At 48.8% G+C, this 18,849-nt stretch overlaps 12 protein-coding genes across 12 annotated transcripts; 11 read left to right on the forward strand and 1 right to left on the reverse strand.

The window, feature by feature from the left end:
* Positions 1-244: 244 nt before the first annotated feature.
* On the forward strand, positions 245-562 carry DEU56DRAFT_703219 (uncharacterized protein; the record flags this gene model as incomplete). Its single annotated transcript, XM_041347344.1, has 1 exon — positions 245-562. A coding segment is annotated over one exon (318 nt), but the record flags the coding sequence as incomplete, so codon positions are not given.
* Positions 563-4,652: 4,090 nt separating this feature from the next.
* Positions 4,653-5,918, forward strand: DEU56DRAFT_347236 (uncharacterized protein). The gene is made up of 5 exons (XM_041345783.1): positions 4,653-4,833; positions 4,893-4,995; positions 5,041-5,185; positions 5,238-5,685; positions 5,742-5,918. Exons 2-4 carry the CDS (start codon positions 4,945-4,947, stop codon positions 5,672-5,674), a joined length of 633 nt encoding a protein of 210 aa, XP_041208648.1. The 5' UTR covers positions 4,653-4,833; positions 4,893-4,944; the 3' UTR covers positions 5,675-5,685; positions 5,742-5,918.
* DEU56DRAFT_347158 (uncharacterized protein) lies at positions 5,919-6,817 on the forward strand. The gene is made up of 4 exons (XM_041345781.1): positions 5,919-6,104; positions 6,151-6,291; positions 6,344-6,624; positions 6,679-6,817. The coding sequence occupies exons 2-3, from the start codon at positions 6,153-6,155 to the stop codon at positions 6,589-6,591; spliced, it is 387 nt and encodes a 128-aa protein (XP_041208649.1). The 5' UTR covers positions 5,919-6,104; positions 6,151-6,152; the 3' UTR covers positions 6,592-6,624; positions 6,679-6,817.
* On the forward strand, positions 6,790-7,656 carry DEU56DRAFT_347116 (uncharacterized protein). Its single transcript, XM_041345780.1, has 4 exons — positions 6,790-6,818; positions 6,875-7,111; positions 7,183-7,436; positions 7,486-7,656. Exons 2-4 carry the CDS (start codon positions 7,044-7,046, stop codon positions 7,587-7,589), a joined length of 426 nt encoding a protein of 141 aa, XP_041208650.1. The 5' UTR covers positions 6,790-6,818; positions 6,875-7,043; the 3' UTR covers positions 7,590-7,656.
* Positions 7,635-9,144, reverse strand: DEU56DRAFT_803579 (uncharacterized protein). The gene is made up of 4 exons (XM_041353227.1): positions 8,888-9,144; positions 8,612-8,824; positions 8,135-8,559; positions 7,635-8,085 (listed from the first exon to the last, which is right to left on the reverse strand). The coding sequence occupies exons 1-4, from the start codon at positions 9,093-9,095 to the stop codon at positions 7,723-7,725; spliced, it is 1,209 nt and encodes a 402-aa protein (XP_041208651.1). The 5' UTR covers positions 9,096-9,144; the 3' UTR covers positions 7,635-7,722.
* Positions 9,145-9,419: 275 nt separating this feature from the next.
* On the forward strand, positions 9,420-10,076 carry DEU56DRAFT_803583 (uncharacterized protein). The gene is made up of 2 exons (XM_041353228.1): positions 9,420-9,870; positions 9,923-10,076. Exon 1 carries the CDS (start codon positions 9,471-9,473, stop codon positions 9,762-9,764), a length of 294 nt encoding a protein of 97 aa, XP_041208652.1. The 5' UTR covers positions 9,420-9,470; the 3' UTR covers positions 9,765-9,870; positions 9,923-10,076.
* Positions 10,068-11,065, forward strand: DEU56DRAFT_347231 (uncharacterized protein). The gene is made up of 3 exons (XM_041345782.1): positions 10,068-10,185; positions 10,232-10,483; positions 10,536-11,065. Exons 2-3 carry the CDS (start codon positions 10,403-10,405, stop codon positions 11,001-11,003), a joined length of 549 nt encoding a protein of 182 aa, XP_041208653.1. The 5' UTR covers positions 10,068-10,185; positions 10,232-10,402; the 3' UTR covers positions 11,004-11,065.
* A 179-nt stretch (positions 11,066-11,244) lies between these two features.
* On the forward strand, positions 11,245-12,097 carry DEU56DRAFT_347536 (uncharacterized protein). The gene is made up of 4 exons (XM_041345786.1): positions 11,245-11,361; positions 11,418-11,467; positions 11,527-11,665; positions 11,716-12,097. Exons 3-4 carry the CDS (start codon positions 11,596-11,598, stop codon positions 11,907-11,909), a joined length of 264 nt encoding a protein of 87 aa, XP_041208654.1. The 5' UTR covers positions 11,245-11,361; positions 11,418-11,467; positions 11,527-11,595; the 3' UTR covers positions 11,910-12,097.
* Positions 11,964-12,447, forward strand: DEU56DRAFT_803586 (uncharacterized protein). Its single transcript, XM_041353229.1, has 2 exons — positions 11,964-12,107; positions 12,170-12,447. The coding sequence occupies exon 2, from the start codon at positions 12,214-12,216 to the stop codon at positions 12,406-12,408; it is 195 nt and encodes a 64-aa protein (XP_041208655.1). The 5' UTR covers positions 11,964-12,107; positions 12,170-12,213; the 3' UTR covers positions 12,409-12,447.
* Positions 12,322-13,895, forward strand: DEU56DRAFT_347317 (uncharacterized protein). The gene is made up of 5 exons (XM_041345784.1): positions 12,322-12,404; positions 12,471-12,849; positions 13,020-13,596; positions 13,685-13,803; positions 13,876-13,895. Exons 2-4 carry the CDS (start codon positions 12,645-12,647, stop codon positions 13,713-13,715), a joined length of 813 nt encoding a protein of 270 aa, XP_041208656.1. The 5' UTR covers positions 12,322-12,404; positions 12,471-12,644; the 3' UTR covers positions 13,716-13,803; positions 13,876-13,895.
* DEU56DRAFT_945853 (heterotrimeric G protein alpha subunit) lies at positions 13,896-15,624 on the forward strand (the record flags this gene model as incomplete). The annotated part of the gene is made up of 8 exons (XM_041359027.1): positions 13,896-14,221; positions 14,375-14,559; positions 14,608-14,768; positions 14,820-14,942; positions 14,992-15,127; positions 15,185-15,304; positions 15,360-15,478; positions 15,525-15,624. Exons 1-8 carry the CDS (start codon positions 14,092-14,094, stop codon positions 15,622-15,624), a joined length of 1,074 nt encoding a protein of 357 aa, XP_041208657.1. The 5' UTR covers positions 13,896-14,091.
* An 839-nt stretch (positions 15,625-16,463) lies between these two features.
* DEU56DRAFT_347321 (uncharacterized protein) lies at positions 16,464-17,395 on the forward strand. Its single transcript, XM_041345785.1, has 3 exons — positions 16,464-16,574; positions 16,642-16,840; positions 16,897-17,395. The coding sequence occupies exons 2-3, from the start codon at positions 16,642-16,644 to the stop codon at positions 17,181-17,183; spliced, it is 486 nt and encodes a 161-aa protein (XP_041208658.1). The 5' UTR covers positions 16,464-16,574; the 3' UTR covers positions 17,184-17,395.
* The last annotated feature ends 1,454 nt before the right edge of the window (positions 17,396-18,849 follow it).

Below are 18,849 nucleotides of genomic sequence, written 5' to 3' on the forward strand. Positions count from 1 at the left end.
ACACGAGGATGGACTGGACATAGGGTTAGCGGGTTTCCGAAGGGTACCGGGTAGTCCGATGCGCAGGAAAGTACCGGGTCGCGGGAACGACGGACTATGTGCGGGAAAGTGCGGGTTGCGTCGGATACGACGGGAAATGGACTGGCATCATAAACCATCTAAATGCTCGATTGTGAGGCTAGCGCCGAAATGATCGGCACACCGACCTGGAAATGAAGGTCTGGATCATGATACCCTCAGAGTGCTGCATGACATGCTGTACCGAAACCATCCATACGCTCCTCTTTATAAGCAGGCCTATCAAGTAATGCGAGAGAAGCCTCCAGAGCAGCACACAGATGTTCGTGCACGCATTCACTTCCAGCAGGGCACAGATGGTCGAAGATATAACCTTCCCACTGCTGATGAAATTGCTGTGATTATTCCTGGAGATGGATCCGAGGAGGTGTCCGACAAACACGACATCATTTTACGACTTCAAGGTGGCCAACTTCAACGTGTGAGCCAGCTTAGCCATGCATACTCAACCCTTCACTATGTTCTTCTCTTTCCTTCCGGTGAGGAGGGCTGGCATCTCGACATCCCTCTGAACATAGAAAAGGGGTGGACGTGCACGTGCAAAGAAAGTGACCCAGCTACTTTATTATGCCTACCGCCTTCATCTCCGCCCGGCTCGCATCGACCCAAACAACATCTTTCGTGGTGGAAGGCTGTTCCAGCAATATAGAGTTGATGCCTGGGCTTCAATCGAACAAGGTAACTTGAACTGGATCAGATCAAACCAAAAGAAGCTCAGGGCGGACTGCTACCGAGGCCTGACCGACAATCTCCTCAATGATGGCATGCAAGATTTAGCTGAGACAGGTCGCTCCATAATACTTCCCTCCTCTCATGCCGGAAGCCCTCGGTACATGCAGCAGTTGCTGCAAGACTCCTTGGCCATTTGCCGTGCATGCAAAAAGCCAGATCTCTTCCTAACGATGACCGCCAATGGGAGTTGGCCCGAGATTACCGACAATCTCCTGCCCGGTAAGAATTCATATTTGATGCATCATGCATGACTTTATTATTGACAATTGCTCACACAGGCCAGAGCGCTACGGACCGTCCAGACTTGGTGGCTCGCGTATTCTATCAGAAGCAGCAGGCCCTCTTGAAGAAGGTTCACAAAGGTTACTTCGGAAAGGTTGCGGGATTGGTCTACACTATTGAATATCAAAAGTGTGGTCTGCCTCATATGCATCTGCTGATCTTCCTGGATCCAGATCATAAGATACGCACTGTAGAGCAGATCGACTCTTTCATCTCCGCCCAGATTCCTGATAGAAACCTCCATCCTCTACTCTATGAGGCCGTGGGAAAATATATGGTTCACGGCCCTCATTTCATTCAGACATTTTTACTTCATCTTGTAGCCCCTGAAAATCCGATCCTCCCGCGAGAAATCCCGGTTCCTTAATGTTGTGTAAAGGTTGAGTAATTGTTGACTTAGGGTACCGTGTTTTTCTTAATTTCTCACACCCACTTGATCACCTTCTTCCATTTTTCTTTCCTCACCACGATCCCCGGCCGACTCGACACTTCCTGGGCTGCGAAATTCGCAGTCCACGATGCTCCCGCGCCAAGAATTTTGTCAAACGGAACAGTACTTCCCGAGTTATACCCTCAACTCTGGTTTACTCGGTCTTAGAGGGAGAGGAGGAGGTTTTCCACCCATAACTTTTTTTCCTCGACCCTCCTGCCCTCGGCGCTGGGTCATCCTACTCTACACATATACAGCTCGCTCCCGCTCCACTCCGTTTGCCTCTGCGGTCAAAACTGCTCGACTTATGCCCCAAACTTCACTCGGGGTGGCTTAGAGGGGGGAGGAGGAGGTAATCCACCCATAACTTTTTTCCATCGCCCTTTCTGACCTCGACCTTTTGTCATTCTACTCTATAGGTCTATAGCTCGCTCCCGCTCCACTTTTCTCGTCTCCCGCGTCAAAACTGCTCGACTTATGCCCCAAACTTCACTCGGGGTGGCTTAGAGGGGGGAGGAGGAGGTAATCCACCCATAAATTTTTTCCATCGCCCTTTCTGACCTCGACCTTTTGTCATTCTACTCTATAGGTCTATAGCTCGCTCCCGCTCCACTTTTCTCGTCTCCCGCGTCAAAACTGCTCGACTTATGCCCCAAACTTCACTCGGGGTGGCTTAGAGGGGGGAGGAGGAGGTAATCCACCCATAAATTTTTTCCATCGCCCTTTCTGACCTCGACCTTTTGTCATTCTACTCTATAGGTCTATAGCTCGCTCCCGCTCCACTTTTCTCGTCTCCCGCGTCAAAACTGCTCGACTTATGCCCCAAACTTCACTCGGGGTGGCTTAGAGGGGGGAGGAGGAGGTAATCCACCCATAAATTTTTTCCATCGCCCTTTCTGACCTCGACCTTTTGTCATTCTACTCTATAGGTCTATAGCTCGCTCCCGCTCCACTTTTCTCGTCTCCCGCGTCAAAACTGCTCGACTTATACCCCAAAACATCGCTCTAGGTGGCTTAGAGGGGGGAGGAGGAGGTTATACACCCATAACTTTTTTCCATCGCCCTTTCTGACCTCGACCTTTTGTCATTCTACTCTATAGGTCTATAGCTCACTCCCGCTCCACTTTTCTCATCTCCCGCGTCAAAACTGCTCGACTTATGCCCGAGAACTTCTGTCTGAGGGACTTAGGGGGGAGGAGGGAGGTAATCCACCCATATCTTTTTTTCCATCATGCCGGCTGACCTCAATCCTTTATCATCCTACTCTGCAGATACACAGCTCGCTCCCGCGCTACTCCGCTCGTCTCCCGAGTCAAAATTGCTCGAGCTAGGCCCAAACTTCACCCTACCTAACTTACAAGGGGAGGAGGAGGTAAACCCCCCATATCTTTTTTTCTAGCGCACCGGCTGACCTCGATCCCTCGTCATTGTATTCTACAGACTCACAGCTCGCTCCCGCACTAGTTCGTTTATCTCCCGGCTTCATAGTGCTTGACTTACACCATCTCTTCCACTCGAAGTTCATGCTGTCACAACTTGTCACACCACACTCGCTCCCACTTCAAACTTTGTCGAGCACATCAACATCGAGTTCTCACACGAGGCGCTTGGTCCGAACTTGTAGCTCGGTGCGTGTTACTTCTCGACTTATCTTCTTTGGTTTGCAGACTGTCTTCGAACTTCGTCTTCAAAGTTCTGCGTCTCAGGACCTCCTCATTCTAGCCTACGCTACTGTTTCTATCAAAGATCCAACAAGGCTCTCATCTCTGCTGTCCTCGCTCGCAGCAACGCTCCTTTCAGTTCACACTTTTCCATATTGAAACTCGTCAACAAGCGCTAAATGTACCCTCCTTACCAAACTCGCACCTCTGTCCAGCAACATTCTCACTGTATTGACTTATGATACCCTTCGTTGTGCACACAATTGTATATAGCTCAAAATCAATATATTTTGTTTTGATAACAACTACATAGCACTCAGAGACACAGACGGCAATAAGAGACAGTCAGAGATGTAGGGCAACGAGAGTCGGAGACGGCAATCTAAAATGTATGGTAGCGAGAGACGAGGCGAGAGCATACAGCAAGGGAGGTAACGAGAGAGGCAGAACAAAGTGCAGCGTGGTGAGTGAGACAAGCTAGCGCAGCGAGTCGAAAGAGATGATGACCTAGGATGACAGGACACACAGTAAACAAGACAGAAAAAGACTACTCACCATTCAAAAGCAAGCCTTCCATGGAAAGATAGGTCCGTTCTCCCCACCCTCCTCTCTTGGTCCACTCCCGCTGTTGATGTCCAGAGCGAGTAGGTCCATCTCGAGTTTCTCACATAGGGCGTGTTGATTGGTGAGTTTTGCACGCGTGTCTGCGAGTTTATCCTGTACGAAGTCTCAGCGTCTGGTGTTCACTTCGAAGATCTTGAAAATAGCTACTTACAGTCATAGAACCAATAAACTCGTCGATGAGCCTTCATAAGTGAGTCGGGCCAGAATGGGTGCGATCGGTGCGATCAATATTGATGAGCGAGTCAAACGTGCAGAGGTGTCTGACGAGGGAGAAGGTTGATCAGGTAGCGACATCGCAAGAAGGGTTGCCACCCGCGCTGTACAGAATGAATTTATGTAACAAAGAAATACCTTCAGAAGTGCGACATCTGTAAACAGCAAGATTAAAGCACAGTAATGACGCGGAAAGAAGGGAGTGGAGGATGGCAAGCAGTACAACTGACCCTGACGCTTGAATTTGTGCAGACTCTGCAGAGCGGCGAGCAGCAACTGTTTTCTTGCATTGTCGTGAAGTTGGTGGAGGGCAATAAGAGTCGGAGCACGTGGGAGGCTGAGATTTCGTTTGGAGACCCGCCGAGTTTCGGCGTGAAACACTAAGACGGTTCGGACGAGAACGAACGAGACGGATTGAAGAGCAATGTGGTGGTGCTGCGCGAGGCCAAGATTTGGTCCACACCGAATTTCGGCGTGAAGCACTAAGACGGTTCGGACGAGAAGGAACGAGACAAGATTGAAGAGCAATATTAATGGTACTAGTAGCCCGAGTCCGAGATAAACAATATTAATGGACAGTGCTTGGACGGTGCGGTGATTACTGATAATAGCAAAACGAAAACTGAACAGTCACATGGTTCGATTTCGTAAGCAACGGTATGGCGTCTCTGGTGTCGTTGAAGTGTCTTTGAAGTGTCAGTTCAGCACGTCGAACGTGAGGCCGAAGCAGACCTGCTGCCCTATGAGACCATCGTACGGGCTTTACACAAGGACCACGACGACTCTGTAGAAGCATCCCGTCCCCTCTTTCGTGTTCGTTTCTTTGATGAAACAGATCTGCCACGGGATAACTTTATCAGATCTACTACCAGCTTAACGTCAGATCTTAAGCTGGGCAAACCTTTCCATCCTTTTGAACAATTGATGGGCGTTCTCCCCGCCGCGAGTATGGATCACATTCAGCAAGCATATCAAGTATGTTCAACGACCTGCGTCATACTTTAGACTAATCACCCACAGGACCTAATGTACGATTCAAATTCACCGATATTGGACTTCTACCCCATCGAATTCGAGCAAGACCTAAATGGGAAGAAACAAGAGTGGGAAGCGATCGTCAAGATTCCCTTCATTGATGAGGAGCGGCTGTTACGAGCAATGAATTGTGAGTGTCAAGTTCCGCTTTTCAGTTTTCGCTCATCGTTTCCTGTATGCAGCCCGGGCACATAGGCTAACTCCAGAAGAACGCCGCCGCAATGACTTCGGAACCAGTACCAAATTTTCCTTCAATCCTGGAGAGTCCACCGTCTATCCTTCATCGTTGCCAGACTTCTTCCCTCCCATATATCGTTTCACGTGCAAGATGGAATCCTTCGATCTACCAACTCTTGACGGACTCCATCTCGTGCCTGGACTGTGTGAAGGTGTATGGGTCCGGAGGATTAAAGCGGCTCGCGACATGACCAGCGAAGCTCCAACAATCTCACTACTGAACGCAAACCAAGTGCCCTCGTTCGTTCACCACCCCAAGTCCAAGACAACAGCCTTAGCCGCCAGCTTTCGGAGACCCTATTGGGTGTCAAGGGTTCTATGCTCAGACAAAAGAACAGCCCACCGCCAGAAGTTAAGGAAGAGAATCCCCTTGCACGCCTGAAGCTTCTTCTCGTACGTACCTGCCGTACTTGACCTTTGCTCCTCACTGATGAAGTTCCATCGAATAGATCGTATCCTTCCTGACGCTGCACATTTTGAACTTCGCAACCACTCTCACACCCGCGACCATCTCGAGGCACCAGACTCAGACCTTGATCGACTCTGCAGTGAGCGAGTACTCGGTGGTGCACAAAGTCGACATTACGGCTCCTGCCATTGTCAGTGTGCTCGCCGACCTTGCCGCTATCGACGTAACCTTCCAGGTAGAAGACGAAGCCAACATTCTGCTCCTGCCGATCTCCTTGTTAAGATTGCCCCGCCCCTGTATATCCGCGTCACACCACCTGGTCCAGTTCGTCCCCGCGCACTATTGATGGACATATGTCTGGCCGATTTATTCCCACTACGGAACGAGGATCCATTGATCTAACGTGAGTACTTATTTTTTGCACTTAAAGTTATCTCACAATTGCTTAGAAATGGCTACGATCGAGACCATCCTTACTGAGCTGCTTACTAGAGTCAAATACCGCGGGGAGGGCCAGACTGATTTTGCGCTTCTTTACGCCGTCTTGTCACTCCTTTCATACATATGCAAGGCGCCTCTCGTCAAACCTGGTCAGTACTGTTTTGGCTTATAGCCCATCATCACGCTAATGTAAGCTCCCAGGTACCGACATTGTCAACAGCCTTGGCAGGCAGCGTAACGCGCTTGAGAGCTTCCTGAAAGCCTGCTTTGGTCTCCAGGGCAACAGCGACCTTCTCTTGGAATTCGACACTGATCTTGCGCTCAAAGACCATCTCAGACTCCGATACCACCATCCCATCGTCTGCTCCAGTGTCTGGAAGGATCCTGTCCTGTGCGCAATGTCCATCGCAAGCTGCTACCACGTAGGCCAGGTCAAGACTCGGGACTAGAGCAGCACTGTACGCTTTACGCCTTTGAAACCGGTGAATTCGCAGGCCTTCCATCCATGTTGGTCCTTACACCACTTGTACCCGAAGGAGAGAGTTTACTACCATCCTACGGTGTCACATCTTGCTTTCCGATTCATCCCTTCCAACCTCACCACGACCTCATTTTCAACCTTTGCACAACCGGCACTGCGCATTGAAGTTACTCCGCTCCCAGCGACACAGTCAAGGTGCGGACGATATTTGTGGTTTCTTTAACAGTTATGCTTATACTGCCAACCCACAGGTTGTCGAACTCAATGCTTCATCTTAACTTGGGTACGAACTAAAACATGCGGTGCCAAACAGAAAAGCATCTTCTAGCGTCCTTGCCGTTTCTGAGCGTCAAGCTCTGGGGACACTCAGCCGAGACGAGAAGACTGCGTCCCGGACGCTTACACAAGTGAGGGCCAAACATGAAGAATTGGAATAGAGCTCAGAAGGACTGCGCGGCGACGAAGAAACTCAGCAAGCCAAGTCCGAGGTACGCGTTTTTTTTCCGAGTTCAGCGTATCCTAGCTGCTTATCATATTCACAAAGCTTGCTTCCCTCCAGGGAGATCATACGCGCTCAAAGCAAGAGTACGAAAACCATCAGAGTGAGCGGACGAGGATCAGGTATTTATTTCTTCTCCAAGCACTTATTACGCGTTATTTCATTGTTATCCTGCAGCCGTCTTGAGACCGAGACGAACGAAAAGCTCGCGGATGTCTATCAGCGCTTGTTCCAAGCAGGTGTCGACAGGAACGAATCGGAACGCGAGGCAAAGCTCAAGGCAACGCTCCCCAGTCTGCAGCGCATCTTCCCAGGTAAACCCTGCTGCCCTTGTCCCAGAAAGTCACCACTCACATATCACAGGCGTCCGCGGGCGCATGGTTGACCTCTGCAAACCCACACAGCGCAAGTACGAGCAAGCCGTTTCTGCCGTCCTTGGGATTGCGTTATCTGTAGCCAGACGTTGACGATTCTAACATTAGAACACATCTGTGTTGGCTCAAGGTCGAGGATTCTGCTATCAATGGCATTTGGGTTGTAGTTGTATGATACAAATGTGAAAAACAAGTATTAGTCGTGCAGTAAATGCCATGATAACTCCTAGATGAGCGCCCCGTCGTACGTATATCTAAACAAATGTTCCAAGCATCGTCGATCATTGGAGTCCAGTGCCTGGGTTTCCACTGCACTCTTGATATCGCACTCCTTTGCGTTGTGAGCGGCCACATTTCCCGCCCGCCTAACATTATTGTACGAACATAAGAAAAGGATGGACTGGTGTGATGGGTGGAATGATAAATCCGTCCGTTTGAGGAGGTCGTTGAAGATATTATCTGCAAGTTGATAGACACTGCGGGTATCGCGAAGTTCTTCCCAAGTCTCGTGGCCAAGGTGTTCCAGAACCTTTTTACGTGCAAGGTCGAGTAGGACACGAAGATGCAAGGGGACTAGTAACATAGTGACCTGGGGAAATTGTTGTCAGGGTTGGTGATCGCAAAGAGGGATGACTTACTTCTCTCAGTGATTCAATGTCCTGAGCGCGTTTAACTTTCTCCGCCTCTAGATGCTTGTGAAGGTTAGCGAGATCATTGCGAATGCTCTCGTTCTCATCGGAAACCCTCTCGTTCTCATTGACAAGCCTCTCACTCTCGTTGCGCACGCTCTCGATCTCATTGCGCATGCTCTCGATCTCGTTGCGCATGCTCCCATTCTCACCGAGAATCCTCGCGTTCTCATTGAGAACCCTCTCGTTCTTGTTACGCATGCTCTCGATCTCATTTCGCATGCTCTCGATCTCATTTCGCATGCTCCCATTCTCTCTCCGGGACTCCGCAATCTCGTTCTGCATCGAGGCCAGCATGTCCTTAAGCTGGCTGTCCATAGTCACCTGAGGGAGATTGGCCTTCGATGAAGTATTTCGTTTCTTTCTGTTTTTGGCTGTGGAAAATCGGTCAGCGCGTGTGTAGACTATTCACATGTTACAACATACATTTACGAGACTGGACTGATGTGCTGGACTGAGAGGTGGTCGCACTATCGCTATCAGTGGCCAATGTCGTATTGCGTTCCACGGATGTCTGATTTGCCTGTGCCTGCTCAGCTAAGTGGGTCTGGATTCGACCAGTTGACTCGGCATCAGGACTGATTATTGCTGTGAGACCAGTGGAGCTGCAGACGCTGAGCAGATCTGAAGGCTCAGCACCTTTAAAAGAAGTGGATGAATGAGTCGGCTGCTGCAGCAAACGAAAGATGGGTTGAAGCTTACCTGGAAAGTACTTCGCCTGCATGGCGAGTGGGTTCAATGGAGGGTCGAGGGCCTCGAGGCCGTACACCATAGTAACATGTTTGCAGATTTCTCTTTGTAACATTCCCACGGCCTGGTCCACTCTATAGCTTCCGCGTAGACGGCCTTTACATGTATTTCGGTCGTCTGTCCAGATAGCTGTTAATGCGACAGTAGGGGCCGACGACATGGTTGATCAAGATGATAAAGAGTTTGGTATCTGAATCAGTGATGCGGCTTTTTGAGTCCTCGAGGCCCTTTGTACTCCGCGAGAAGACCCGCGGCGTATAGCACGAAAGGAAGTTCATTTCCGCGAGATTATGGACCTCGTATGTACCTTCAATCATCATCGCTCTGGCTTATATTTGTTTCAGGTGCAAGTGTTCTTTCATGAACATGCACATCTCTGTAAACATGCTATGGATTTGGCGCGACCGGCACTGCTTGCAGCGATTCTCAATGTCCTTGTGCATTCCACGCATCTCAGTGGTCTCACAAATTCAACGACGTTCGCATCTCTTTGCGTGATCTCATCCGTACCTCCCTCATCTCTCTCTTTGCCAACATGCCCAGTCCAATCCTCTTCGCAAGTGTTGGCGACATATCCGACGAAGCGGATCGAATGGACGATAACGACCTTTGTGAAGAGCTCCTCCGTGTAGCGACCTACAGCTCAGAGAAATTTGCCACACCACTACACGTATGTGCGGTGCATGTTCATACAGATAACATCAATAGCCTACTCACCAGCCACGCCCACCTTCTGTATCCCTGTGACACCCCGCACACCAGCAGCAATCATAGTCCTTGCCACAACCATCCTACCAGCTGGCTGAATGCGCTGCACATCGTCGATTAGTGATGCAACGTGCAAGCGTAATGCATTTGTGTTTCTCGCGTATTGCGCGATGCCAAAGGCTGTTGAGTGGTTGATTAGCGGACACAGGAGCACAAGTTCTCAAAAAGTGCGCCTAGATTTTACCATTCATTTCGATAAAATCCTTATGACGTTCTCAGCATGACTTCATCCTGAAACGTATTCTTTACAAGCTTTTTCACATCGAAGAGGCACTCGAAGCGATCGCCCGCGACATTTAAACCAAGTATAAGGCCCTCGCTGGCCTCCGTGCAGAGCATTAAGCCTTCAGCCGTGCCGTACTCATACATTGGTTCCACCAAGGAGGTTGGCGCAAACCGTGTTATCTTTGGTGAAGCTGTCAACTTGGTGCTGGACAAGCTTAGCAAGGAGGAGGCTGCCGAGAAAGTCATGGGTATCGACAGTAAGTTCATTTTTAAAATTTACGAACTTGGCTCACTTCAAAAAAGGTGATCTCGAGGGTTCCACTGGTCTCGGGGTTATCCACCAAAAGCACCCTGAGGTATTCGTTCCATCTGGTATCATGGAACGTGGAACGTGGAAACTTCTCGACAGCTGCCGGTTTCGGTTTCGACGCGAACAAGTTTGGTGTCTTCTCAACGTTCTCTGCTTTCCTTGAGATGGTTATCTCTGAGGTCACCATGGCCCGCTTGAACAACTGCAATGTTCTTAGTCACCTCTCGCACTCTGGTGTTAATGAGGTGTGTGGATTATTGATGCTAGATCTGATGCTTAGGCTAACTTTGTCGACAGATGGCCGACAACACTTGCCACTTCGGTATCAACTCCTTCTTCGCCGACAATGGTCTCTCCGATGTTCAGTCGTGGCTCTACTTCCCTGCCGACCCATTGCAGATGGTGGCTGTCATCCAGCGCGTCTTCTTCGAGCGTGGTCTCCGCTTCGCCTTCTCCACGCGGTCGAAGGTGCCTTACATCCTCAAGGAGGACGGTACCAAGTTCTTCGGCGACGGTTACGAGTTTGTGCCTGGAAAGGACGAGACGATCGTCGAGGGCAAGGCTGGATACGTTGTCTCTTTCGGTGAGATGCTCTACTGCTCGTGGGACGCTGTCCTGCGCTGCCGCAAGGAAGGCCTGGATGTTGGCTTGATCAACAAGCCTACGCTCAACTTGGTTGTTGAGCAAACGCTGAGGAAGATCGCCTCCAGCCCCTTTGCTAGACATTCGAATTTCTACATTCTTCCACTGTATCTGACGAATTAAATGAATCCATTTTTCTTTTGACGCGAGGTCGTTGGACGCTCGGGTATTATCGAATTTCTTGCTTTACCATCAAAGACTGATGATCTTCTCTCTGAATCATGTTCACTCTTACTACATGCATGTCTTGCTGAGTGGATACTGACGAACATTCATTATCATAGGTCTGGATCATGATAATCTCAGTATTGTGTATTGAACGTGATTATATAAGCTAATATTTCACGTGTCCGCCCGCCTTATTGTCGTTTATATCTCCAACAGTCCCCCATAAACGACGCGCATTTGTCTGCCGTATCCGAGTTCCAAACGATAACGCAGAGTCCGAGTGCGGAGGTGAATAATGTTCTGGGGGATTATGGTGAGTGCCAGTGACTAAATCTCCGATTGGGAAGCTGATTCAATGATTTTCGACAGGAAAATTATTTAAAATGATAATGAGTTTCGGTGGTGTTCGTTCGCGCATGGTGAGCTCCTTCTTTCGTACGTGCAATGGCTAATTCTAATTTGCCTGGGGCTTGAATAGGTGTCTTCTCTTCGCCGACAGCGCAGCGTTCACGGCCCTTGATCTCGCACATTCCCATCAGTGTCACGCATGCTGTTTTGCCAAGTAGCTCGTTCTGGGGAGCTGGCGTCTTATCTGGGTAGGGGGGCCTACTATCTTGGTGCGTGTTAGTAGTTCTGGGTGTTGTCTGCTGCTGATTGTTGTCAACAGGCTCTCTCTCTCCCTCAATTAGCAGATTCTGGCTCGGCGCTGCACCCCTCGAAGCGCTATCACACAACAAATACCTCTTCCCGAAAGACGAAGCTGACACTATTTCCGCTTTTCTCACTCCGATGCTCCAATTGCATCCCGAGCGGCGGGCCAAGGTGTTTGAGCTCGTGTACCACACCTGGCTGGATCTATAACGGTGCAAGGCGAGATCAACATCATCCGCATTGCTGTATATGATTGGGCAAAGCGAATTTTCTGGTCCTTCCAGCTCTCCTCCTCGTCATCTACATCCATCCGTAACATCCTCGTCCTCCTCATCGTCTTCCTATTGTTGTCCCTGATCTTATCTCCCTTATAGTGAAAGATATAATAGATTCAGTTTACCGCTCAAGGTGTGCTTATCTCCCGTTGCTATCAAAACTCACAATCTAATTGCCAGCTATTCTTTTGATAGAACTCGCCTTATTGTTTGCCTTTACAGCATACCCGAATTTCACTATGTCTCACGGGTCCTATTCTTCTCACTCCCAATCCATCATGACCGAAGACGAAGGAGACTGGGAGCACTACGTCAAGGGTGGCTATCATCCTGTTCACATAGGTGACTCCTTTTCAGAAGGCAGGTATATCGTAGTCAGGAAACTCGGTTGGGGCCATTTCGCAACAGTATGGCTCGCAAAAGACACAAAGTAAGCAGGCACATATATCGGACCCACTCGTACTCTCATATATAAGTCTCACTTTCCCTTCATCAGAATGAATCGTCATGTCGCACTCAAAATCGTAAAGTCCGCGCCTAGGTACACAGAGACCGCTCTCGATGAGATCAAGTTACTCCGACGTCTGATCACATCCAACACTCTCCCTCAACCCCCAACCCCAACCCTCCCACATCCCATGCCCACACACACCCCGGTCGATCCCATGTTATGTCGTTTTTGGATCATTTCCGACATAAAGGTCCTAACGGCACTCACGTCTGCATGGTTTCTAAAGTCCTCGGTGAAAACCTACTCGGCCTCATTAAACGACATCAAAACAAGGGCGTCCCCGTGCACCTCGTAAAACAGATCGCAAAACAAGTTCTCCTAGGTCTGGATTACATGCACTGTTGTTGTGGTATAATTCACACAGGTTCGTTCTTTTTCCCTCTCCTTCCACCCCATGACTTCCGACAGACTTGAAACCTGAAAATGTTCTTATTAGTGTCGATGACGTTGAGTCTATTATCCAGACAGAGCTTGCCGCATCAGCTAATGCCACATAACCACCTACCCGACTTGTCGGCGTCCCACCTTCCAAAGGTCAGGACGGTAACCAAACGCCTCGCTCCGAATCCTTTTTCATCACCGGATCTCAGCCCCTACTGTCCCCATCTTCGTCCTTCAGCAGCAGCCCCATGTTCGACAAGCTTGCCTTCGGTATGAGCAAGATCGATGGCGAGGCTACCTCCAAACCCGGATCTTACGGATCTAGTTCTGTGGCTAAGGATGGATCCACTGGATCAGCTGCGACAACAGGCTTGGGCCTTATGGACGTCTCCTCCAAGCGTGCAGACTCGACAGAAGTTACTGCAGAGCACATCTCCACCGTCTCGCTCCATCCATCTGGGTTCAACAAGATGATGACGCCTCACCCTGCCCACCCCCCTGGGCCTTCGCTACTAACACAAATGGCACCCTCCCAACTCCCAGTCACGACACCCTCTCAACCACACGCTGCTTCAAGCTCCAAGTCCCTCGTAGATTCTAACACTGTCGATCCAAATCTTTCCAGCTCTGTCATGTCCATGGATTCAGTACTGGCAGAAACATCAAACAACATCAAGCCTGCTCGAGAGCACCACGAAGATCAGAGTCAAAATTGCAGATGTTGGGAATGGTTGGTCCCTTTCCTCTTACGTCTTTCTCATCGTGTTTGTACGGCTACTCATTGACATTTGCTTCTGCGGTGCTCTCCATCTTCGTAGCTACCTGGGTCGAGCACCATTTCACAGATGACATTCAGACGCGGCAATACCGGTGTCCGGAGGTCATTCTAGGCGCCAAGTGGGGGACTAGTGCAGATGTGTGGAGTGTAGTGTGCATGGTATGTACACAAACGATAGCTTAGAGAACGCTGCTCATCTCATCCACCCTACATTAATGACATTTCGAACAGGGTAGCATGCCACACGTTACTACTTTTGGATGTGTGGGATAGTAACTTCCATCAGTGCATAATAAATTATGGAACCTACATATGGTTAGAGCAATTATGTTCGTTGTCGTAATTTATTGAACATTCCATGTCCTACCATGGGTCCCCTCCCTTGTCCTTGCAACGCTCTCTATCCTTACCTACTTATCCCTCATTTTGTCTTATTTGCCTCCATCCATGGGAATTTGCGTCTCAGCACAGCATTATGACTGCGACAGAGATCATAAGGCTTGGTCAGACGCTATTGACCGCCAGCTGGAAGAAGACTCTAGGAAGTTTAGGAAGGTTTGTAAGATACTTCTTCTCGGTATGTAACCCTCCTCTCTACCTCATGTAGTTAGTATGTCTATGTCATTTTTTGCTTTATGATCGTGATGCGTTTCCGGGGTTGCATCTTCATGAAGTGCCCTTATCCGTTCAACCCCATCTCTTTGATCTTACTGCTCATATTCAACCTCAGGGTCCGGCGCATCTGGAAAGTCGACAATAGCCAAACAGATGAAAATTATTCATCAGAATGGCTTCACCCAGGACCAACTCTTAACTTTCCGTCCGACTATATATCGCAATACCCTTGACTCCGCGCAGGGCATCATTCTCCAGATGCGTAGTATGAATGTGGAGTGCGTAATGTCTGCTAACCATGTCGGTTCCCTTGCTTTCTTTGTTATCTCAACTTATCACTTTCGGCAGGTATTGGCCAAACACATCCTAGAATACAGGGTTAAAAGCACTCCCAATTTTGTTTTCTCCGCTGACATTGCCCAAGCCATCCACGAGTTATGGCAGGATCCCATCATTCCCAAGGTGATGGACTGTTCGAGTGAGTTCTATCTTATGGACTCAGCTGTCTAGTTAGTCTCTGTATTCCCTCAGATCACACACGCTCCTGATGTTCATTCCAGTTTTTTTACAGAGGTGCTCCGTATAGGCACTCCTGACTATATACCCACAGAAAATGATGTACTACGTGCTCGAGCGCAGACCATCGGCATCACTGAAACTTGGTTTAACATGGGACCGCTCTCGTGAGTACGTCGGCATGTTAAAGCTCTTTTTTTTATTGTGGTTTGGTAGGATTCATATGGTTGACGTCGGTGGCCAGCGCTCAGAACGGAAGAAGTGGATACATTGTTTTGAATCAGTTACTAGCATCGTTTTCTGCACAGCATTATCGGAGTATGACCAAGTACTATTAGAAGAGAAGAACCAGGTAGGTCATGCGCATGTGCAATTATGAGTTGTAACTTGTCGCTAATGTTGCCCATAGAATCGCATGCAGGAATCACTAATCCTGTTCGAGTCTGTCATCAACTCCCGCTGGTTTCTGCGGACTTCCATCATATTATTATTGAACAAGATGGATGTCTTTAAGAACAAGCTACCAAAGGTATGTATCCCTTAGCATTGTCACGAACACATGCAGATTCCTTGATGCTTTGCAGATTCCGCTGGAGTCATACTTCCCAGAATATACAGGCGGCGCAGACATAAATAAAGCGGCAAAATATGTTCTCTGGAAATTTATGCAAGCCAACCGGGCGTGTTTGAGCATTCACCCTCAGTCAGTTTGATTTATTGCACCTCACTCACGACTCACTGCGTCATAGCTTGACACAAGCCACTGATACGACAAATATCAGACTCGTCTTCTCTGTGGTCCAGGAGACGATCCTGCAGAATGCTCTGAAAGAGTCAGGTATTCTGTGACGCTCCATATGTATTTGCTTCCTATTGGTGGAACGCTTGGTTATTTCCTAGCACGTAGAGAACTTCCATAGTTCCCACTATCTAGAATTCATCTAACTGCTGATCCGAACCCATCAGTGAAAACGAGGCTCATAGATATTACAGTATGTTATTCTGTTGTATAGGAGAGAAAAATACATATGAACGTATGGACGCGCGAGAATGAGGATAATATCAATGCAGACTTGCATACTACAAAATGTATATTCCATCATTTTCGGTATCGCAAAGCAACAAACTTTTTGATGATTGATCCGGCTGAAGCCTTCTTTTTCCTCGGCGACCGAGTCTGGAGACAATGATCGCTTGGAACTTCATTTCGGGCGCGTTCGCACAGTGATAGCCGGGCGCAATTCAGGTGCTAGATCGCTTGGGTGCCGCAAAAACGGCGCAATGTGGTACTTGAGTACTTGAGTACTAGTACTCGCCGCCAGTTTCCTGTACTACGCTGAATGCTGCTCTCAGCATTTGATACTCCAAGTTATCATCCTTCCGGCATACAAGCGCTCTTGGAACATTCACTGCAGAACTACTACGGGTCTCTCTGCCTTTGGATTTGCGCCCTCCCCAGGACTATGAAGAGCTCATTCACGCCTTCTCCAGCCACCCAGCATATTACCAGCATTAACCTCTAATGGATCGGCAGTCAATGTTACACTCTCGAGATCGTTCATGTCTTCAACCACCAAGGCCAAGACCACCAAGCTGAGTGAGTGTTCCTCTGTTCTCGACCTGTCATACATGCTCAACGTTTACTGTGTAGTCCGCATACTTCTTTATTACTTCAACTCCATCCCTAACAGCCGGCAAACTCAAATCGTTGTCCTAAATATTGAGTGGTCGAAGCGCAAAAAGCGCAGCTTGGAAATTAGTCTTGTATCCGTACTCGGTGGTAAAGGTCGCATGTGGAGGTCCCGTTCATGTTATTTTTTCTCTTTAAAATAACAATCGCTGATGTCGTGTTCCGGGCTGTCGCAGATGATCTTGGACAAGGTGTTCCACGTCGTGCTGGATCAGAGACGAGGATGCCTAATCGTATATGCAGGTTATGTCCTCGATCTTCAGTCCCATTTTCCTAGCCAGGCAATGCGAGATGAGGATGCGTGGAGGAATCTTGCGCTCTCACTCGAAAGAGAACTTGAGTCCTTGCAACAAAAGCGAGACGAAGATGAAGCAGGTATGTTTGAGTCTTCGAATGTACGTCGTTCCCTAAGCCTTACTGAAATTTTGCAGAACTTGTTCACCTGCGGCAAAATGTGTCCAAAGACGCACCAGGTGACTCGGACACTGCTCCCCCCGAAAGAAAACCGAGAACACTGGTAAAGCTCCAGAACTTCAACTTCAGGACGATAACTAGGCTGCAAAATGGGAAGGTGCAAATATCATGTATCCGCCTCGTTTTCCTTGATTCACGACTTGGAAGAATGCCTCAACGTAGCAGGTCAGTCTGTACCATCCCTCACTGCAGCATTCACATCCCTGCGAGGCGTCCTCAGCTCAGCAGGTTCCCAGACAGGTGACGACGCAGCACACGACTCGCGCCTGCTAGTTGCAATCACAAGGACGATTGACACGATTCGCAAACTCCTAGGTCTACAAAATGTTTCGACATCTTTTGCTCCATCAAAACTCAGCGAGTCGAGAACCGCAATGGCCTACCCACTCTTGGTGTACGTCTTACGCGTCGCTTGTCCAGTTCTCTTCCACCAAGGCATCGAAGGCTTCCGGCGGCCTCCCCTTCGAACCAGCTCCGCATGACCACTGAGTAGAATACTAGGATGTGAAGCTATTAGCACGGACCCGGATTTTGCACTGTGATTGGTTCTTCCATGGGGGATGTCAGCAACGAGGCTGTGCATCAGGTTGCGTCCGCTTTTTAGGGTAAACTGCTTGATGGTCCAGGGAGATTGGACTGCACATCGGCTGTAGTGGCGCTGCACGAGGCTACCCGTATGTCATTGCATTGTGTACTAGTGCTACGTATAATATCATTTCGTTGAATGAATCAGATTTACTCCTGCATCGTATTGGTTTCAAGTCAATCAACGCATCAGTGTTCGGTCGTGTTCTAGCTAGATAACCCAAAGGGCGTGTCACGTACGAAGGAGGCGCCTTGGACCCAGCATCGATCGAGGGCGGGAACATTCCAGCCCCGCTAGCGTCTTCGTTGATATGCCTGTCATCGACCAATATCACAAACAATCTCGCTCTCCGTCTCCCGCTGACGATAGTCTTCTCTGCCCTCCACATTCTGGTACTTACGATATACAGATACATGCTCTTCCTCACCCTCACGTTTCAGAGTGCTGGAAAATATTTAGTTGAGGGTAAACACAGCGAAGGAACAACGTACGAAGAGACTTGAACTGGGCCTGTCTAGCTACGTCTCGACCAGGAAAATTGGTCATGGCAAGGGGGACCATTTTACCCCTTGCCATGGCGAAGCTGCCAATCTTTAACAGTACTCTAATGACATATTCGTAAGCACGACATGCTGGCAGTTGGGGATGTTACTGCGAGTGTCTAGGCGAAACAGCAGCCAAAAACAATAAATGGACGCACTTTGGCATTCAACGACCTTGTGAACCTGCTCCAGAGTCCCAATTGCTGTACCATACGTGTTCTGGGGGAAAAAATGAGCATGGATGGGATGAGTGATGAGTGGTAAGAAAAAACGCACGTCTGCTTCTAGCTCATCAAATACGATTAAGCATCCTCGTCCCTGATCCAGCACGCCGCGGAACACCTTGTCCAAGATCAGATGCGATAGCCTGGGGCACAACATCAGCTACTGTTATTTCAGAGGAAAAATATAACGCGGACTTGGCCTCAATAATTTTCTGATGCGCAAGCTCTATTATATAGGGATATTGTAAATGGGTTCGGTTAAAAGTATGGTTATGTTACCCCCCAAGGCCCAAAACCAAAAACGTGTGTGTTCTATAGAAATTTAGTAACATATAGACAATAAAACTATCAACATAAATGATACATGAACCCTATATACGGTTAATATTTACACATAGGTACGAAGAAACACTCAGTGATGATGGTAGTGCTGCCGAAGTTCAGTTCCGTCCGGTTTTTTCAAAATAATTGAGGACCGAGGACCGAACCTCGGTCAAGTTCACCAAGGTAGGGTGGACTCTGGGCCGGACCACTTCGAACGGGTTCACAATGGTCGGG

Source organism: Suillus clintonianus (assembly GCF_016758775.1).
Source record: "Suillus clintonianus strain FC179 chromosome Unknown DEU56scaffold_34, whole genome shotgun sequence".
In the NCBI taxonomy this organism is placed as follows: Eukaryota; Fungi; Basidiomycota; class Agaricomycetes; order Boletales; family Suillaceae; genus Suillus; species Suillus clintonianus.

Excerpts from the sequence above, each read along its gene's own strand:
- DEU56DRAFT_347236 (XM_041345783.1), top strand. The coding sequence starts at position 4,945 with ATGGGCGTTCTCCCCGCCGCGAGTATGGATCACATTCAGCAAGCATAT. Across the intron at positions 4,996-5,040 it reads ACATTCAGCAAGCATATCAA|GACCTAATGTACGATTCAAA; the intron begins GTATGTTCAACG and ends AATCACCCACAG. Across the intron at positions 5,186-5,237 it reads GCTGTTACGAGCAATGAATT|CCCGGGCACATAGGCTAACT; the intron begins GTGAGTGTCAAG and ends TCCTGTATGCAG.
- DEU56DRAFT_347158 (XM_041345781.1), top strand. The coding sequence starts at position 6,153 with ATGGCTACGATCGAGACCATCCTTACTGAGCTGCTTACTAGAGTCAAA. Across the intron at positions 6,292-6,343 it reads GGCGCCTCTCGTCAAACCTG|GTACCGACATTGTCAACAGC; the intron begins GTCAGTACTGTT and ends GTAAGCTCCCAG.
- DEU56DRAFT_347116 (XM_041345780.1), top strand. The coding sequence starts at position 7,044 with ATGAAGAATTGGAATAGAGCTCAGAAGGACTGCGCGGCGACGAAGAAA. Across the intron at positions 7,112-7,182 it reads CTCAGCAAGCCAAGTCCGAG|GGAGATCATACGCGCTCAAA; the intron begins GTACGCGTTTTT and ends GCTTCCCTCCAG. Across the intron at positions 7,437-7,485 it reads TCTGCAGCGCATCTTCCCAG|GCGTCCGCGGGCGCATGGTT; the intron begins GTAAACCCTGCT and ends CACATATCACAG.
- DEU56DRAFT_803579 (XM_041353227.1), bottom strand. The coding sequence starts at position 9,095 with ATGTCGTCGGCCCCTACTGTCGCATTAACAGCTATCTGGACAGACGAC. Across the intron at positions 8,560-8,611 it reads ATCAGTCCAGTCTCGTAAAT|CCAAAAACAGAAAGAAACGA; the intron begins GTATGTTGTAAC and ends GATTTTCCACAG. Across the intron at positions 8,086-8,134 it reads ACATTGAATCACTGAGAGAA|GTCACTATGTTACTAGTCCC; the intron begins GTAAGTCATCCC and ends CAATTTCCCCAG.
- DEU56DRAFT_803583 (XM_041353228.1), top strand. The coding sequence starts at position 9,471 with ATGCCCAGTCCAATCCTCTTCGCAAGTGTTGGCGACATATCCGACGAA.
- DEU56DRAFT_347231 (XM_041345782.1), top strand. The coding sequence starts at position 10,403 with ATGGTTATCTCTGAGGTCACCATGGCCCGCTTGAACAACTGCAATGTT. Across the intron at positions 10,484-10,535 it reads CGCACTCTGGTGTTAATGAG|ATGGCCGACAACACTTGCCA; the intron begins GTGTGTGGATTA and ends CTTTGTCGACAG.
- DEU56DRAFT_347536 (XM_041345786.1), top strand. The coding sequence starts at position 11,596 with ATGCTGTTTTGCCAAGTAGCTCGTTCTGGGGAGCTGGCGTCTTATCTG. Across the intron at positions 11,666-11,715 it reads TAGGGGGGCCTACTATCTTG|GCTCTCTCTCTCCCTCAATT; the intron begins GTGCGTGTTAGT and ends TGTTGTCAACAG.
- DEU56DRAFT_803586 (XM_041353229.1), top strand. The coding sequence starts at position 12,214 with ATGTCTCACGGGTCCTATTCTTCTCACTCCCAATCCATCATGACCGAA.
- DEU56DRAFT_347317 (XM_041345784.1), top strand. The coding sequence starts at position 12,645 with ATGTCGTTTTTGGATCATTTCCGACATAAAGGTCCTAACGGCACTCAC. Across the intron at positions 12,850-13,019 it reads TTGTGGTATAATTCACACAG|GTCAGGACGGTAACCAAACG; the intron begins GTTCGTTCTTTT and ends CACCTTCCAAAG. Across the intron at positions 13,597-13,684 it reads AATTGCAGATGTTGGGAATG|CTACCTGGGTCGAGCACCAT; the intron begins GTTGGTCCCTTT and ends CCATCTTCGTAG.
- DEU56DRAFT_347321 (XM_041345785.1), top strand. The coding sequence starts at position 16,642 with ATGATCTTGGACAAGGTGTTCCACGTCGTGCTGGATCAGAGACGAGGA. Across the intron at positions 16,841-16,896 it reads GCGAGACGAAGATGAAGCAG|AACTTGTTCACCTGCGGCAA; the intron begins GTATGTTTGAGT and ends GAAATTTTGCAG.